Source organism: Sycon ciliatum, chromosome 11 (genome assembly GCF_964019385.1).
Source record: "Sycon ciliatum chromosome 11, ocSycCili1.1, whole genome shotgun sequence".
Classification (NCBI taxonomy): Eukaryota; Metazoa; Porifera; class Calcarea; order Leucosolenida; family Sycettidae; genus Sycon; species Sycon ciliatum.
The window spans coordinates 15,749,654-15,768,705 of record NC_088653.1 but is presented as its reverse complement, the minus strand read 5'-3'; the positions used below and the strand labels follow the sequence as shown (position 1 = coordinate 15,768,705).

The 19,052-nt window shown below is 48.6% G+C and overlaps 2 protein-coding genes across 4 annotated transcripts in view; one reads left to right on the top strand and one right to left on the bottom strand.

Moving 5' to 3' along the window:
- Positions 1-9,242, top strand: part of LOC135827618 (retinitis pigmentosa 1-like 1 protein) — a 59,185-nt gene extending 49,943 nt beyond the window's left edge. The window contains exons 20-24 of one of the 2 annotated variants that reach the window (XM_065340084.1): positions 1,992-2,042; positions 2,506-2,565; positions 2,925-2,981; positions 4,890-4,937; positions 8,372-9,242. In XM_065340084.1, coding sequence (XP_065196156.1) covers positions 1,992-2,042; positions 2,506-2,565; positions 2,925-2,981; positions 4,890-4,937; positions 8,372-8,835 — 680 coding nt within the window. In that variant the 3' untranslated portion in view covers positions 8,836-9,242. The remainder of the gene's footprint in view (positions 1-1,991; positions 2,043-2,505; positions 2,566-2,924; positions 2,982-4,889; positions 4,938-8,371) is intronic. The other variant, XM_065340085.1, reaches the window with a different exon arrangement.
- Positions 9,243-10,400: 1,158 nt separating this feature from the next.
- The window catches only part of LOC135827723 (cyclin-dependent kinase 16-like), a 14,928-nt gene continuing 6,276 nt past the window's right edge, over positions 10,401-19,052 (bottom strand). For both annotated transcript variants that reach the window (XM_065340175.1, XM_065340174.1), the window contains exon 3: positions 10,401-14,153. In XM_065340175.1, the coding sequence (XP_065196247.1) occupies positions 12,277-14,153 (1,877 nt within the window). In that variant the 3' untranslated portion in view covers positions 10,401-12,276. The remainder of the gene's footprint in view (positions 14,154-19,052) is intronic.

The following is a 19,052-nucleotide window of genomic DNA, read 5'->3' as shown; positions in this document are numbered from 1 at the left end:
AGTTTGGCTGATTGCACATATTGCACCACTGTTTGTAATATAGAAATAATCCTTACGCATTCTTGCCACTGTATACTTTTGATCACATAATGTAGCATATATAAGGAGCTGTTTTGCTAACATTCATCCTCGATTCTCGGGGAGCTCACTACTCCTCTCGATTCTCGGGGAGCTCACTACTCCTCTCGATTCTGAGAGAGTCACTCCGACTCTCTCCTGCTTTGGTCTTTTGACTCTACACACTTGATCTTTCGATCTAGTACTGCAATGGTTCAAATAAACACTGTTCAAGTGGAATTAGAAACCTGTCGTTCTATGTGAGCTAGCAACTTGGATGGCGACTATATTGGTCGTCTACCTGGGTAGCCACTAGACTGATCTAAGCCAAGTCACAAACCCGCCAAGCGCGGCCATGACACCTGGAACAAGCCATATCGAGGTTGCAAGCCACCCCTCTCAGCAAGAAATTCGAAATTTCAATGGTGGAAGATATACTATGAAGAGAATTTCAAAAAGTATGTTTCGCGGAGCGATCGCTCAACCTACTTCATTCAAACTTTGCAGGATGGTTCAGACGTACATGCTAGGCATGGAACCACAGGGGATGATGCCATAGCTGACACACAGAGTCACACACACAGCAGATTCGTGTGCACAGATACTAAATTAGTGGACGTCGTCATCTTCTTCCCGCTGATCTCAAATGTACTATGACGTGCTATTTCGCCTGACGCATGCCTAGGTGTCAGAGACTTCAGGATCGCTTTCCAAATCTCTTTGGTCTCCAGCATCCCCTGCGTCCAAGTCAGCTGCGATCTTTTGAATAGCAGCAAATTTGTAATCCTCAGAAAACGACTCTGACACAATTTCGCTGTCTCCAGAATCATCCTCAGAGTCTTTACCCGCCTCACACTGCTTCACAGGACTCCTGCCATTGACACAGAGTAGTTGAGCTACTTACCTTGCCGAGAAACAGCAGGGCAAGATGACGAAAACGAACTTTGAGCAAAACAATTTATTTGAACGATATGCCAAAATACGCACTTCCAACTCGATGCTCGCGGCTGTTCTGCTGTGCAGACTGGCCACATACGCTGCGTACATGTCGATCAGGTCCTTCAGCCCACTGAGGAACAGTTCCAGGCCTCACTGGCGTTCAGGCATCAGTACAAACGCGACGTACACTGAGGACGTATATATATACGTCGTCAGTGGGGCAGGTGCACACGTCATGGCGTATATATATATACATCGTCAGTGGTGAAAGGGTTAAGACCGTAGGTAATGGCTGCGCCTGCCGTACTCTGACAAACAGACAACTGTATACCTTATTGAATGCAAGACCCTAGCTAGCATGTAGGTTGCCGACAGAGCAAGCCTCCCAGCTCACCGAGTGTTCAGTCGGGAACCATGATCAAGATGACCAGGATGAACTTCAAATTTCACAATAACATAATATGTTATTGTGAAATTTGAAGTTCATCGCTTTTACAGTACTAGAAAAATATGATAGCTATATTATAGCTATCATATTTTTCTAGTACTGTAAAAGCAGAAGTTTTCGGTGGTGTAATATTTTCGGTATTCGCCAAAATCGGCGGTTCGGTAGCGGGAAATTTTCGGTAAAACCCGTTCTCCAGGTAGGTGTGCTAGTACAACATGTATACAGTATCGGTTGTACCGAAAATTTCAGTGCGTTTTATTTCCGGTAAAAATTGTCGCCACCGAAGTTACCGAAAATAAAACACCACCGAAAATTTCTGCTTTTACAGTAGTTCTAAGTCCAGTCCCGGTTAGAAGTCTACTGTCCCTACTTGGGTCCTCGATTTCCCCGTCCAGGGCGGCTTTCGAACTCGGGACCTTGTGATTTCGCAGGCAAGCCCACAAGCACTCGGCCAAAGCGATGGTCTATATAACTGTTCCTAAATTGCCTTACTTTCTTCGAAAGTGTTTGTGATTTGTGTGTGATTTTGTTGTGTCTATGTTAACAGATGGTGAATCTCTCGAATCTCTCGAAGAGATTCTCAACGTGTGTGATGCCCGTAAGTTGTCTGTATCTAAATGTATGTTTTGCATAGTAGGTATAGGTTGGACAAGACCTTAAAACCGTAGGTAATGGCTGTGCCGGTCGTACTCTGACAAACAGGGAAACCCCCGAAAAACGAGTTGAAAATGCACGCACCCTCCCTAGTTGACTCCGCTGAGCGAATTTGGTCATCTTGATCATGGTTTGTAATCTTTTCTTTGACCCACACGCTGCGAGTCTTTAGGCAAGTTTTGCATCGTGCACTTGGCCGGGGTTTAGATTACCAGGTCGGTGCCCAGTACGTGCTCTCACACTGCTCTGCGGCAAAATGAGCGCGTTTTCTGAAAAGGTGACGTCAACAAAAAGTCCCCCATGGGCCGGGGTAACTGCAGGTCATGCAGAAGAGATGCGGATTTGTTGCACACTCTTGTTTATCTACTCCAACACTAACACTAACCCTATTTTCGTTTTCTGAACAGAAATACGTCGTCAACGACAACGTAAACAATCATCCACTGCCTGGCACAACCAGGAATCGGGTAAGTCAACCTATTTTACTTCCTCCGTGTCATTACAATTGTGGCTTCGCGCATCGCACTGTTTGCGACTTGACTGTCTTATTCTGACTGTCAGGATGACTTCCAACGCGCTTCTTGTTCAGCGTGGAGGAAGTAAAAAGCCGATGGTGTGCGCCTTGTAGACGAGCTCGAGCTTGTGCACTCGCTGATCTGGCTACTTTGTTGGACAGTCAGTGTCATAACTCGTGTCATTTTCTCCTCTTTTTTCCACAATGTCATCTGGAGATTGTGCAGAAGAGATGCGGAGTTGTTGCTCACCCTTGTCTTTCTACTCTTGCCAACACTAACACTCACCCTATTTTTGTTTTTCTGAACAAAAGCCGGACAACACCGTCCTCACCATGAACAATCATTCACTGGCAGCAACCAGGAAAGCCGTAAGTCAATCTATTTTACTTCCTCCGTGTCATTACAATTGTGGCTTCGCGCATCGCAATGTTTGTGACTTGCTTGTCTTAGTCAGACAGTCGGAATCGCCGTTTTCTGCGTTCAAACGTTGGTACGACTCCTCCTACGCCATATCTACTTGTCATGCAAGCCGTGTTGGTCTCGGAGCTCTCTCCCGCACCATTCAAGTTCATCCCGCTCCGCACTATTTCGCCCCAGAGCGCACACCTTTTTTTCTGGAGTTCGTGCCGGCCCGCTGTTGGTGTGCGCCTTGTAGACGAGCTTAAGCTAGGTTGAAATCTAGCTCAAACTCATTAAAAAGACGATGATCTAAAATCCACGGACACCTGAAACGCGCATATTCACGCCGGATAGTAGATACCGTATTTTTCCGGTTATAAGTCGACCTTTTACGACTGAAACTAGCAGGAGAAAAGATGGGGGTCGACTTACAACCGGGATTCGACTTATAACCGGGAAATATCGGTATCTTCCAAAAACGTCCTGCACTGCACGCACGAGTGCACCATGTGTATGCATTTTTGCCAAGTTTATTTGCCTTTTTCAAGGATTTGGTTGTTTCAGAATCCAATCAGGAGTGTTTATGTGATTTGTTCATGTGTCAGTAGCAGGGAGTGGTTAGCAGTGCTTCGTTGGGGGAAAACTTAAAAAGCATAATTAAGACCTCCGGATACGGGGGTCGACCTATAACCGGGGCCGACTTATAACCGGTAAAATACGGTAATGCTCGTCGTCAGGCGAAATTACTGGTCAGTCGGCGACAGGCATTTTTCACAAAAAATTGCGTTTCACCTGCTGGGAGAGTATGCGTGTACTCGAGTCTCATCCTGAGCACGTTTTTTCTTCTTTTTTTCAGCTCCAGTATAGCTGTATTTTTCATAGCAAAGCCGTCCTCGATTGTTGTGTTCGTTGTTCAAACGAAGTGGACATTCAATCATGAAGGAAGAGGACATAGGAGCCTGATTGGAGTTTCTCGTGGCATAGGACGGCCACACAGAGACACTTTGGGATTTTCTGAATATAAAATACTGTACGCACGATGCTGAGATCAATTTGTGTGATCTCAAATTGTTTGTGATCTACCACATCGAGCTGAATGGGATCCAAACACAAGCTTACCGACGGTTAGGCTGCCAACCTGACTGGACAAATGATCCCTGGCTTCACCAGACGCCAGAAGTCGGACACCATGTCCTTTGCCGCGATGTCCATCTCCAAAAAGAACTCCATCTTCGTCGTGAAAAGGCTTGAAATACTCAATATTCAACCGAGATTCGCGGTCTCACCCTTTCTCAGATCGAATCATTTTCTGTTGTAGCAGTTGCAGGGCAGATCCCCGCCACTACTTCAACAGGGGATGGCTCCAAAGCATACCTGGAACAAGCCATATCGAGGTTGCAAGCCACCCCTCTCAGCAAGAAATTCGAAATTTCAATGGTGGAAGATATACTGTGAAGAGAATTTCAAACAGTATGTTTCGCGGAGCGATCGCTCAACCTACGTCATTCAAACTTTGCAGGATGGTTCAGAGGTACATGCTAGGCATGGAACCACAAGGGATGATGCCATAGCTGACACACAGAGTCACAGTAACAGCAGATTCGTGTGCACAGATACTAAATTAGTGGACGTCGTCATCTTCTTCCCGCTGATGTCAAATGCACTATGACGTGCTATTTTGCCTGATGTTTAAGACAACCAATTTGAAACCCCCGAGGTTATCTCCTGAGAAGAGTAGACCTGTACTGCCGGTCAGTTTTGTGCACTCGCTGATCTGGCTACTTTGGTGGACAGTCAGTGTCATAACTCGTGTCATGTTCTCCTTCTCTTTTTTTCACAATTGTATTTGTTGTTGTTTCTTGTGTCTATGTGAACAGATCAGGAGGAATTTCACACCCAACACAACCTGGACCAGATCAATACTGGTAAGTTATCTATCTAAATGTATTTATTTATACAGGAGATACAGCGGCGTTGGATGGCCTGGCCCACAGCGGAATTTCTTGCTGACGTCATCTTTTCTTTGACGCATGCGCTGCGAGTCTTTTGGTAAGTTTGCCTCGTGCACTTGGCCAGGCTTTAGATTACAAGGTCGGTGCCCAGTACGTACTCTCAATCAAACATGGTTGAACAAGCGATCACGTGCTCCTGCGTACACCAGTCACCTGGTCACCGTGCCTGCAGGGTACAACTTACAGCCTGTTTGGGTGCATTCCTGTCACTCGAGTTGAACTCGAGTTGAACTCGAGTTGAACCTTGGTGTGAAAGTTGTCCCTTGCTGGCACAGCGACCAGGTGACTGGTGTACGCAGGAGAACGTGACCGCTTGTTCAACCACGTTTGATTGGGAATAGGGGCCGAACGCTGCATCGGAGCCTTTTCGGACCAACACCAGTCGACTCAGCGTCCAAAAGACTACAACATATGGGCCAATTGCGGTCGTCCGTGCTTTTATAAGAACATAATGGCGGTTTTAGTGACATTTTGCATACAAATTGCCATCTAGTAGGGCACAGTCACCCAGTTTCGATGGAAGACCGCGAGTTCAATTGGGAATAAAGGAGGAAGGGAGTGTCTCAGCTTCCTTGCGCCAAGATTTGATTTTAGGCTTTAAACCCTTTACCGTTTGTACGCACAAATTTCGACCGCTCGCGGTCGATGACTTCTATGCGCACAGCGCTGGACTGGTTCACCGCAGAGAGCAGGGATTTTCCCTTCTGGTAGCCAAGATGTACGCGCAGAGGGTGCTAACAATTTTTTGTGTGATGCAATATAAAAAATCACAAAAATCGCGACTTGAAAAATGCGCTTTGGGAAAAGTGCGTACCCTGCGACTTTTGGTATTGCCTGCAGATGTTTTCGACTTTTGTTTGAGCTGGCCTCGCGACTGTCTGCCCTACTGTGCAAGCCATGGACGTGGAGCAAGCTCTTTCGCTTCTGGGGACGCTTCCTGACGACCCTGTCGCCGCCTCATCCAGCGAAGATGAGTTCGTGGAGCCAGACGATTCTGTTCATAATATTATTCTGACGACGACAGCGACGATGACATGGCGAGTCAAAGCAGCGCCAGCGAGAGTGACATGGATGTCACAGACGACGACAGTGTCGCTGAGATAAGTGCTACTAATGGTGGAAGGGGACGTGGCAGAGAGAGAGAGAGGATTCGGCCGTGGAATAGGCGGTGGTCACTGTAGAGGTTGTGTTGTACAGGTACTAGGTACAGCCAGCGGTGCAACCTGCACTAGTGGATATTTGCAACACTTGGGACAATACTGCCACTAGTGTGACTAGTACCACTCCTGCATTCCACCCAGAGAACGAACCTGGTATCCACTTACCTGAGGGAGCCACTCCAGTGCAAGAATCTCATTTATTGCATATTGCAACAGTTTGCCCGATCGGCAATAAATCCAAATAATTATTAGTGCTAAATAGTGAAATTTGTGTTCGTTTTCTGGACTTGAAAGTTGTTGCATCGCATTCCTGAGGGTTTTTACTTTCAGAATCACCCCATTTTGTACATAATAAAAGTGAAAAATAAAGAAGTTATGGCATGAACAATGACGGTCGGTTTTTGCTGTACAAATACCTAAAACGGTAAAGGGTTAACTTTCCCTTTAAGAGGGTGTACAGTCCATTTCAAAACTATAGACGCGTACCTAGGCAAAAAACCGTTATGCCAGCATCTATACCACATAAAATCTGTGATCACTTTGTGCATAAAATTTTCCAAATTGGGCGTCTGTTATCCAATCGTTTAGAAACTATATGAGAGTAATTGTGGAGCGGACCTGAGCAATATTCCGAAAACTATTCCCAAAAAGTTCCAGCCAAATTTGAAGTATTTCAAAAACCCTACGCGTCTATAGTTTTGAAATGGACTGTAGGTAATGGCTGTGCCTGTCGTACTTATTGAATGCAGGACCCTAGCTAGCGTGTAAGGTGCTGACAGAGCAAGCATCCCAGCTCGCCGAGTGTTCAGTCATTAACCAGTCTGTGGGGACTGCCCTATTAAGGGCGTGTTCAGACTACCGATAAAAAGTGACCGATTGGGAAAGTCGCCAAGGTGATTTGATCACGTGACGTTACTGGCACGTTACCGGTGGGAAAGTTTTACTGCCGCGGCTGCTGCGGCAGTAAACTTTTTACCGGCAGTAAAAAGTGCTCAAGCTGCATGCGCGCTGGGAAAAAAGGGAAAATCCCTTGTCAGTGCCGCGGTGAGAGCTGAAAACTTCACGGTAACGTTAGTTTGTTATCGGTAGTGTGAATGTCCTTCACGGTTTATCGGCATTCACGGTTTGACGGGGTTCACGGTAGTCTGAACGCGCCCTAACCCTTCCAGTGCCAGGCCAGATGTACGCTGTTGGCCGGGCCATTTTCATAAAAAAATCTGATTTTTTCAATTTAGTCGTATCAACTCAAACCGACGTGTTGTCCTGCGCTGGCGTAGCTTGTGCTGCTGCGCCCTGCTCAAACTCGACATGGACACCTCCGATATCCTCAGGGCCGTCCAAGGCGACCACAGCAGTAGGTACGGCATCGACCACGGCGGACTCTTCCGCGAAATTTGTTCAGTCACGATCGCGGACAGCTATGTCCGCATCCTAGTCATCGCATTCACTATCGCAGCCCCAGTCATCAATGTCCGAGTCCATGATGGACTGGAGCACCTCTTCAGCCGACATGCGGGCGACTCGCCGTGTCTGAGTGACAGCTAGAGAGACCTAAAGTACGTTCCGTCAATCTAATTGTTTCTGAATCGAAATATGTTTTTCGCCCGAGCGCTCTGATTGTATGCTGCTGTGCCCTTACTTACTCAAACACGGCGAGTGAGGTCTTATTCAGTAGGGAAAACCCCTAGTTTCCCCTCGAGGAGCCACAATCGGCTAGATTATAGTGCATGGCCGGTGAGATAATAGTAGTGCGCACTACGAGGACGAGATATCTCGTCTTTGGCCAATCGCGTGGGGGTCTGTAGGACGAGTTATCTCGTCCTTGGCACTGAAAGGGTTAAAATATGAATAAATAATAATAACCATGAGCAAGATGACCAAGATAAACTGCAAACTTCACAACTAACACCCCCCATGCATACACTCTGACAGGCTTAGACCTGCCCATCGCAGAAGCGATGACAGCGAACAGCTATGTTAGACATAGCAACTCGTGCTGGGATTACACCCGCCAACGGCTTGCAAGGAATACGCGCGCGCGCCCGCACGCGCGCACACACACACACACACACACACACACACACACACACGAACGCACATATGCACGCGCGAGCGCGTGCACACCGTTTCACGCATGTGGTAATTAGCTATTCTAATCAGTTCTGTGTGCCTTCTGGTCTGTTACAGAGGAAGCGGCAATGCATTCTTCCAACAATGCCCAAGCTGCACCACGTCGAGATTCAAGGGACTTCTCAGTTTCTTCCAACAATGCCCAAGCTGCACCACGTCGAGACTCAAGGGACTTCTCAGTTTCTTCCAACAATGCCCAAGCTGCACCACGTCGAGGCTCAAGGGACTTCTCAGTTTCTTCCAACAATGCCCAAGCTGCACCACGTCGAGGCTCAAGGGACTTCTCAGTTTCTTCCAACAATGCCCAAGCTGCACCACGTCGAGGCTCAAGGGACTTCTCAGTTTCTTCCAACAATGCCCAAGCTGCACCACGTCGAGGCTCAAGGGACTTCTCAGTTTCTTCGAACAATGCTCAAGCTGCACCACGTCGTTCTTCAAGGACCCTCTCAGTTAACTTCTCATTTTCTTCTAGCAAGTCCCCAGCTGCAGCCCGCCATATCCCTAGCCACCACCGTCACTAATGCGCTACTACTACTACTAATTGTCTACGGCTGCTTGGCGAGTGTATACCAACTGGCGCTTCGCTTTACCCGCACCATGCCTGCCTACACGCGCATCTGCGGTGAGTCGTTAGCGCTTTTCACCGGCGTACAACCAACCCCCCCCCCCCCCCGTGTATCAGTGACATTAGCTGTTGCCGTAGCGACCGCGTCGCCTTAACAACAAGTCGACTTGCCAGGATACCATATTTGGCACAAATCATCCGCTCAAAGATATTCCCTACTTTTCCTTACCTTTCCTTCTATATTTCCTACTTTTTTCTGTTCCATTTTCAGTCTTTTCTTCCTTCTGTAAAATGAAGTACCGCTGAACTGAGCCGTTTCTCTATTCTTCTATTGATCAGCAAATCTGAACTTTCTCTATTCAAGTACGAGAGAGTGTGATGGGTGACGTGTTACGTTTGCGGGAAACCAGCACGCCGGGCGTACAGGGTGCTGCGAAAGTGTTAATTCCCCATGCACACCCCTAAACTGTGCTGCAACACGCATGTACAATGTACTGAAGGGAGAACCCCTGTTGCCAAGGACAACATGGACCCTGACGATGTGCACAGAAAACTGTACAGGTAAGGCTGACCCGGGCGCGTGAACATGCTGCTATCCGGCCCGGGAGCACGTGTGGTGGCCGCGGTTCCAAACAACATGGCGTTACATGCACATGCCGTGTCCAAGGACCTTCAAAAAAGCAAGTCTGAAACACCTTTAAAAGCAAGTCTGAAATACCTTTAAAAGCAAGTCTGACATACCTTTAAAAGCAAGTCTGAAATACCTTTAAAAGCAAGTCTGAAACACCTTTAAAAGCAAGTCTGAAACGAGTACTTGAAGGGCCAGGCAGCTGAATACACCATGCTATATCCCCCTACCTCAGAAAACTCTCTCTTCAATACAATCATGTGCAAAATCTAAGTAATTAGTTGCGTAGCCAGTCACAGTGGTGCAGGTCACTGAGTTTGTCCTGATTTCGGTTTTTCGACACGGATAGCATGGTGAATTTACTTGCCAGCGCATGTACACAGCGTACGAAGTCACACAAGAACACCGAAATCCTAAAACAGGACGTCTAAATCATGCAAACTTGGCTGATTTCCGGACTGTGAAACACGAAAATTTGAGCTGTACGCAAGTCGCAGCTTGGCTGACCTCATCAGGGTGACGTAGTGCACGAACTGCGCTGTTTCAGATCTGATATGCACAGTTGCACACTCTGGTTTATGTACTCTTGATACGTCACAAGAGAAGCACTCAAATCTACAAATGCACTGGACGTGCACCCACAGATTTTTTCTTTGTGGCAATGATAGCGGATCTGAATCTGAATGAAACAGATCAAGACAAGCACCAGATAACTGTCTAATCCACACAACCGGCGAAGCCATGTGAATATACCCCCCACCCACCCACATACACACACGCACCATGCACGCACATACACACACACACACACACACACACACACACACACACCACTACTGTGTAATCCGAGATGCGAACGCTCACACAGCCACCACGCCAGGAACGCAGAAAGAAACAAATCAACAATAATATCAACAATAATAATATTATAGGAGCACACAAACAAGCCGTACAAACAATGCACATTGTAACAGAATACAAAACAAGCCATAAATACTCTGTGTGTAAGGAGACGGGGCCGGACGGATCTATTCTTTACACATGAATCAAAACAATTATTTATTGTATACAGTGTCCATAGCGACAGCGATACAAAACTCTTTTACGTTAGCTGGAAAGTGGAGAGTACGCGTCGTGGATTGTACAAGGTTAAAGTCTGTACGCTACAATCCTAGACGAGCGAAAAATCCAGTCCGCGAAAAAACAAAACAGGCACGTGTCTGTGCGTGCGTGCGTGCGTGTGTGTGCGTGCGTGTGTGTGTGTGTGCGTGCGTGTGTGCACAAGAGACAGAGAGATAGTGAAGCACCGACCGTCTGAGACGAACGAACGGACGGACATGACGATAGATAAATAGACAGCGGAGGAAAAGCATTTCTGCACAGCAAGATGCGCGCAAACCACGCGCGTCACACACACACACACACACACTTCGCACCACTCAACAAAGATACTCGTCAGCCTGTTCGCCGTACTCTATTCGTAACGTCTGCGTTCGAACGAAAATGGATTTACACTGCATAGATTAGATCGGCACAGGTCAAGTTCAGTTGTTAACAAGATGGATAGTTTGACGAATCGTATACCAACACAAGAGAACACACTCCCTCCACGCGCGCATTCTCGCTCACACCGGGCAAGCGACAGCGGAAACTGCATCTCGGAGCCAGCCATCGAGCCGCAGTCCTCAATCACCTCAGAACTGGATGACATGACTAAAATAAAGCACACAGTAGCGGCAGCATCTCCGACTCGGCACGCCACAGCAAAGTTACTGTTGAATAGGAAACTGCATCTCTGAGCCCGGCATTGGGGCAGTTCAGAATTGCCGCAGGATTCGTCACACGCCAGAAGACCACACAGTGTACAGCACAGCATATCTGCACCTCTCACTCAACGCGTCAGAGCACTGTGACGGCAGATTGGGTCAAGGGGCTGCACGTCACAGCATTGTAACTCTAGGTTTAAAATGGGTCAAGGGACAGAAAGCAGTGGTCGCTGCAGCGCTGAGTCACCGTGTCAGTATTCTACGACTGCAGAACGGGGCCACACGACAAACAGTAGCAGCCACGCTCCGACTCCTCAGCTCAGAAAACGAAATAAACTGTAAAACATTTTTTGTCAAAGGAATAGCAACAGTCTGTAGTCAAGGATACCACCAGACTAGCAGATCATGTGACCAACGGGGCGGTGGGAGTAGCTGCATCTTTGGCTTGGTAGTAATAGCATCCATGACTGCAGACCGGGTCATGCGACTAGCAAGGGGTGCATCTCTGACACGGTGGTATCCGTGACTACAGACTAGGTCATGTGACTAGCAGGGGTGCATCTCTGACATGGTATCCATGACTGCAGACCGGGTCATGTGACTAGCAAGGGGTGCATCTCTGACACGGTGGTACCCGTGACTACGGACTACGTCATGTGACCACCGGCGGCGGAAGTAAGCACACCTCGGATGAGTCACTAACTGCAAAATGAGAGCAGAACGGAGGCCAAGACGCAGCCGCCGCAACGACTCTTCAACCTCCAATGCAGCCATGCACAGACAGCCAATAGAGATGTCAACATCCACTCATGGAAACCCTCACCGTACTCTTCAGCAGTGCGCGCGCGGATGGAAGACGGAGGGGAAATCCCCTGGCGCACAGCGCCACCCGAACACGGACAAGGGCGGAGGGGAAATCCCCCTGGCACACGCACAGCCTAGCCCTACTCGAATATGGACAAGGGCGGAGGGGAAATTCTCCTGGCGCACGCACAGCCTAGCCCTACTCGAATATGGAGGGGTCGAGCTGGGCCGTTTCTGCGCCTCCGAGAGAAGCGCGTCGGAAGCTTCTCGAATCGCCGCCGGTGAACTTGAGCTGGCCGGTAGCGTAGATACTTTGGGACGGAGGCAGCTGGGCGACCGAGGACGGTATGCAGGCAAAGTAGGGATGTTGCAGGGCCTGCTGGGCGGTGAGCCTCTCGGCCGGGTTCATGCGCAGCAGTCGCTCGGCAAGATGCTCGGCTCCCGGCTCCTTGGCGATGCGCGGCACGACAGCGTGTAGGCGCAGGCGGCAGTACTTGGTGTAGGCTGGGTTGCTAGGCGACGACGGGTCGGCGTTGAAGTTCTTCAGCCGCGTCACACCGGGCCACGTTGCCTCACTCGGCGTGCCCAAGACTTTGTAGATGTTGACAAGCTGATCGTCGACGTCGTTTAGACCCGGGAACATAGGCGAGCCGGAAATCATCTCCATGAAAATGCAGCCGACCCCCCACAGGTCGATGCTGGCGTTGTAGGTGCGCGAGCCGAGCAGGACGTCCGGTGGGCGGTACCAGACGGTGACGACCTCGTGTGTGTACGTGTGGCTAGGCACGGACTTGGCACGCGCCAGCCCGAAGTCGCCGAGCTTCAGTTCTCCGCGTCGGCTTATCAGCAGGTTCTGCGGCTTGAGGTCGCGGTGCAGGATGCGACGCGCGTGCACGTACGCCAGGCCGCGCAGCAGTTGGTACAGGAACAGGCGTACATCGTCGGAGCTCAGGCCGTCCGGGTGCGGCTCCATGTAGCGCGACAGATCCGTCTCCAGGTACTCGAAGACAAACGTCAGCTTGCTGGGCGTGTGCGTGATATCGTGCAGTACAATGATATTGGCGTGTTTAAGACCCTTGAGCAGCGAAGCCTCGCGGATGGCGGTGAACGGAGCACCCTCCTCGGGATTCAACGTGATCTCCTTCAGTGCCACGATGGTGTTGAGACGACTGCTGCGACCCAGGTAGACGGTGGCGTAGCTACCCTCGCCGATCACCAAGATCTTCTTGTACGTGCTGGACGCTCCGAAGGGGCTCACCGGCGGCGAGCTGCCACCCTCCGCGCCGTTGCCGTCGCCGATGAAGGGCTGGCTGCCGCGTCGTTGGCGTTTCCGCGACGAGGACGACCCTGCGGCGATGGTGCCAGACGCGACACCGTAATGACGTCGTTCGCCGACCGACGACGGACGGGGCCGAGCTCCCATGCTGATGGAGCGAGTGAGTCGACGCACGATGTTCTCCTGCTGCTGTTGCTGCTGCTGATGTTTCTTGGGCGTCTTTGCCGGCGATGTCAAGGAGTTTGTCCTGCCCGCCGCGGTGCGCAGTCGACTTGGCGTCGCCGCATCGTCACGGGAGCTCGCGCTCTTGGCCGACAGAGCGGAGCTGCTTCGGGTGGCGACTGGCTTTGCATTGCCGCTGCCTCCACCACCACCACCACTGCCGACAGCATTGGGCAGGTCACTCTGCGAGAACATGCTGAGTGTGCGCGACAGGCGCTTGCGAAAGCGTCCGCTCAGACTGTTCGTTCGTGTGACGACGGCCGCGGGGCGTTCGCCGTACGACTCCCCACTGCTGGCCATCATCTCGCACCTCTCGTCGATGCAACCGTCGTCCGGCGACTGTGATGAGAGCCGCTGGAACACCTTCGGGCCGCTGCCGGCCATGGCGGTGGTTGCCGTGGCTATCGCCGATGGCGGCGGCGCGTGTAACGGTTTCTCGTGGACCATTTCGAGCGGAGACGAGCGCACGGCCATCACCGGAAGTTTTGTCTGGTACAGCTGTCCCGCCTCAGCAGTTGCCGCAGCTGCCGTTGCCACTGGCGACGATCCCGATCTGTTGTCGCCGTGTCGGGTTGTGTCTGGGGCAGACGAAGCCAGCACATAAAATGGACAGGTCAGCAGAACTACAATGTACCAATGAACATGTGAAGTTTTTAGATGCAAAGTGCGAATCATGCCCCAGCATCGTGCAAATTGCAGAAAGCCAAGATTTGGCGGCTTTCTTTTCTTAGAAAGCATAAGGCCATCATTTTTTATATCTATGTTTCGCGTCAGGTCAACTTCCAGAATCGTATGCGAGAGGTGGAAAGAAATAAAAAGTTGCAAAATAAAAAAAATAAAAAAGGATCATCAGAGGTGAATAGAACTGTACATACCACATAGCCTATTGACTATTGTCAATAGCTCGTGCATGGTGTACATTCGAAAGAAAAATCGTACGTCGAAGCACAAAATCTGGGTTATCAGCAAGAGGAAATACTGTAATTTCACAAATTTTCGGTGTACTTTTATTTTCGGTACTTTCGGTGCGTCTGTTTCATACCTAAAATTTCAATACACCGAACAAACACTAACATACATAATCCAATAGGGAACTGCTTCTCTGTACCGAAAATTTCTGTTCACCTAACCAAGCCTTTTGCTTTCATACCGAAAATATTGAGCACCGAAAATTTCTGAAATTAGAGTATTCACTTTGGACAGAGGAGGCAACCGTTGGTGCCCATGCTTCGCTGGATTATTGTACTCAGCCTTCAGCAGCGGTGCAAAGAGCTCCGAAACGACGCGTCCTCTCAGCTTGAGGCGATCGATGCGGTCTGGTGTAAGCTCAAAGAATTCTGCTCGCAGATGCAGAACAAACGATCTACCAACGCTGGCCTCGAGGCCAATTCTGAATCCCAGCTTCGCCGTATGCAACCAGTCCACACTGATGACTCGCACGATCGTACACTCACTGTTTTGATTTTTTTCCGGAAAAAAATAAAATAATCGAACATGCACAGTACGAGGTGGTTTGGCTTTTGTTAACATGGTTGTAAAATGACGTTTTTTCAGTCACTTCTAGACAAGCTATGTCCAAATGAATTGTTGGAAGTGGAAGTGCTATCCTTCATGCCCGTTGTGTCCAAAAATGGGAATGATCCCACTTTGGAAAGTGTCTTGAATCATGTCCTACTTTCACAGTATTCTCAGGATTCAAATAATTGGTGTGTCATTTTTTAACAAATTTGTAAAATGGCATCACAAACTGGGATATTCGGTCATCAATGTTCTGAAGTTGATAGATATATCACTTCAAGGATTGCTAGTGAATGAAATTTAATCTGTCAACAGAGGAGTGAACTGCATTGTATGCTGCGAAAGCCGTGTTTTTGTATTTGTAACTAGTGGCTGTGTTATACGGTGGAATTGGATAGATAGCATAGCATCGCAGCGATGTTTTCGTTCTCACAGAGTGCATTCCGTGACCTACTGTTCTTCATTACTGTCTCTAGTGATGGCAAGACGGCCTGACGTCGTCCAAAGGCCCTGCGGAAGCAATTCACTGCCCTCCTCGTCCATTCAGGGGCTCATTTTACACAGTTTACACAAAATGGCAAAGCACCCACCACTAGTTATACCAACGTGGCAGGGAGAATTAAATTATATGCACCAAATTTTCTGGTCAATGTTGATCTACGATAAACTGCCTCCCATTTGCCACCACCCATGTTTCGATACAGCCATCCGGAGCAGAGAAACAGCCAGAAGAAAAGCAAATTTTACACATTTGTTAAAAAATGCCAAATGTTAAAAAAAGCCAAATCACCTCGTACTGTGCATGTTCGATTATTTTATTTTTTTCCGGAAAAAATCAAAACGTATGCGTGCGGACGACGCGAAACATAGATATAAAAAATGATGGCCTAATGCAAATGCTTCCAAGCCCCGATTAGGATAGATAATAACAAGAGTCCATAAACAAGAGTGTGCAACGCCACATAAATGTCTGTCACGACTCGTTTTCAACATAACGTCATTTTCATGTAGCTGCGCGTGCAGGCCGCGACATTCGCTACATGAAAATGTACATGAAAATGACGTAATGTTGCAAACGAGTCGTGACAAGACCCTATCGCGCGTTGCACACTCTTGTTTATGGACTCTTCATAATAATAATAATAATAATAATAATGAAGGTACGTGTTAGGTCGTAAGTATCCACGCAAACACACATCCAGTCAAAATAAGGCACTTGTCAAAGTATCCGAACGTTTTCGGTCCCTTCTCATCAAGGATTATACAGGGAATGGCTCAAGTTGGAAAGACTAAAACTTATATAGCGTAAAGATATGAGATAACAACACTCGTGACAAGGTGAAAAAAGTATCAAGTTCAGCACGACACAAAACTCGAAGGACATAATAATAGCGACAAGAACATAGTGAGCAAATTAAGTTACATTGTTAACACCTCGACGAGGAGTAACACCAAACAATTGTAGCGACAACACATTTTCTTTTTTGTACGCAAAGTTCAGGATCTAACTTACGGATATACAAAGCTTCTAACACAGCCAGATGCAACGCACATCTACCACGTGACAATATTGAGAACACATTATCACTGTACAACTCACGACAATTGGTACGGGCTGACAGATGTTGCTTGATGGACGAAGTGCGATTCTTAGCTCCGTTGGGTGTAGGCTCCTCCAATGTCCCGTCATCTCGCCTCTTCGCGGCATCACCACTATCCGTCTCTTTGCTTTTCCGCGGCCTTCCACGTTTTCTGACACTAGCCGTTGTGTGCGCGATGCCCAGTGTCCTTTCAGCTACGTCTCCTCCATTGCGGATTTCTATTGATCTTCTTACTCCAACTTGTCCGGTGTTCGATATTGAGGTTCGTTTTCGCGGTCTACCACGTTTTCGAATATTGACTGTTGTTGTCACTTCCGTTGTCGTTGTACGTGCGTCCTCACCAGTCCGTATTTTTACTTGGCTTCGCGTAACCCTTCCCGACGCAGACAGATCCTTTGTCAATTTCGGTGGTTTACGTGTCGGTCTTTCACCATCTTTCACGCTGTTCTCAGCTGGACCCTGCGCTATACACGCGGAGGAGGACGGGCATGCAGTGATATCTTCACAGGAAGAGGAAGATCCACCGATGGACTGGACAGCACATTTTGGAGGACGACCACGGCGAGGACGACACTCACGCGCATCAAGCGGAACAAAACTTAACGGCACATGTTGACGAATGCGCGCGCCCAGGTGCTGAAGGGTTCTACCTACATACCGATCTTCACATTGTCGGCATTGAAAGAAATAGATAAGGTTACTTTTACTAAGGGTAGGTAGAACATCCTTCTTCACACTGAACGCACGCACTGTCCCAAATATGACGTACAGCTTGACGCACGGATAAGATGGACATACGATACCACGAACATCCTTCTCCACGCGCGCAGAACCGGCGCCAACCCAGGGTAAACGGAGCACCACTGGGCAAAGGTCAGGTCCAAATTGGATCGGCTTGTCTGTCGCCGGTTTTTCGTTGATAAGCTTGGCCAGAAATTCCTTTGGATAGCCGTACAGTGATAATGTGTTCTCAATATTGTCACGTGGTAGATGTGCGTTGCATCTGGCTGTGTTAGAAGCTTTGTATATCCGTAAGTTAGATCCTGAACTTTGCGTACAAAAAGAAAATGTGTTGTCGCTACAATTGTTTGGTGTTACTCCTCGTCGAGGTGTTAACAATGTAACTTAATTTGCTCACTATGTTCTTGTCGCTATTATTATGTCCTTCGAGTTTTGTGTCGTGCTGAACTTGATACTTTTTTCACCTTGTCACGAGTGTTGTTATCTCATATCTTTACGCTATATAAGTTTTAGTCTTTCCAACTTGAGCCATTCCCTGTATAATCCTTGATGAGAAGGGACCGAAAACGTTCGGATACTTTGACAAGTGCCTTATTTTGACTGGATGTGTGTTTGCGTGGATACTTACGACCTAACACGTACCTTCGTTATTAAAGTATTATCCGCCTCCGACTTCTTGTAAAATAATAATAATAATAATATCTATATTAGGATGATCCAGCGGCTTGTTGCCTATTTGGGAGCAGGAGAAGCAACTACAGCTACAGCCACAATAACACTTGTCAAGGCCACCGCTCCGATCAGCCCACAACCTGTCCCAGAGGAACGCCACAACTGGGTATGATCTCCACAAGTACGACCCTGGAGACGGGGAGCACAGCGGCCACATTCAGAAGGTCCCTTGAGCGGTCGCCATCGCACGTTTCACTGTACGTGCAGTTGTCATAGCAATGCCCTGCATCTCAGTTCCACCAGCTGCCTCCTACTCGTCAGAGCAGCAAGCTGGCTTCTGGACAGCAGCCACGTGACATGTACAAGTAGCAGATGTACAGTGGAACCTGTCTAAGACGACCGCTCAGGTGACCTTCAAAATGTGGTCTCTGTTACCAGGTGGTCTCCTTATCCAGGGTCGTTTGACTGGAAATAGCATCCCTTGGTCCTGGTTGCAGTGGTCTTCCAGGACAGGTGGTCACCTTGACAGGTATTACTGTACTCAACGACCAAAGAAAAGGACAGTTATGCTTCGTGAAATCCAACCCAGAGTGCATATTTGGCGCCCTCGATTTACACGGCCCTCGACGCCCCGAAAAGTGACTCGAATGCTGCTGTACGTACACATGCACAAGTGCAGTGGTATAATCGGAACTGGTCCAGGGCGCCAGTTTGGCACTTTGGGTCGGATTTCAGTGATTGCAACTTTACATGCATCAAAAGTTATCTTGGGGCATAAGCTGCACGGGGGTGATTTCAGCCCGGTTTACCATGATTACAGGACGGTTTACCATGATTTCAGCCCGGTTTACCATGATTTCAGCCCGGTTTACCATGATTTCAGCCCGGTTTACCATGATTTCAGCCCGGTTTACCATGATTTGAGCCCGGTTTACCATGATTACA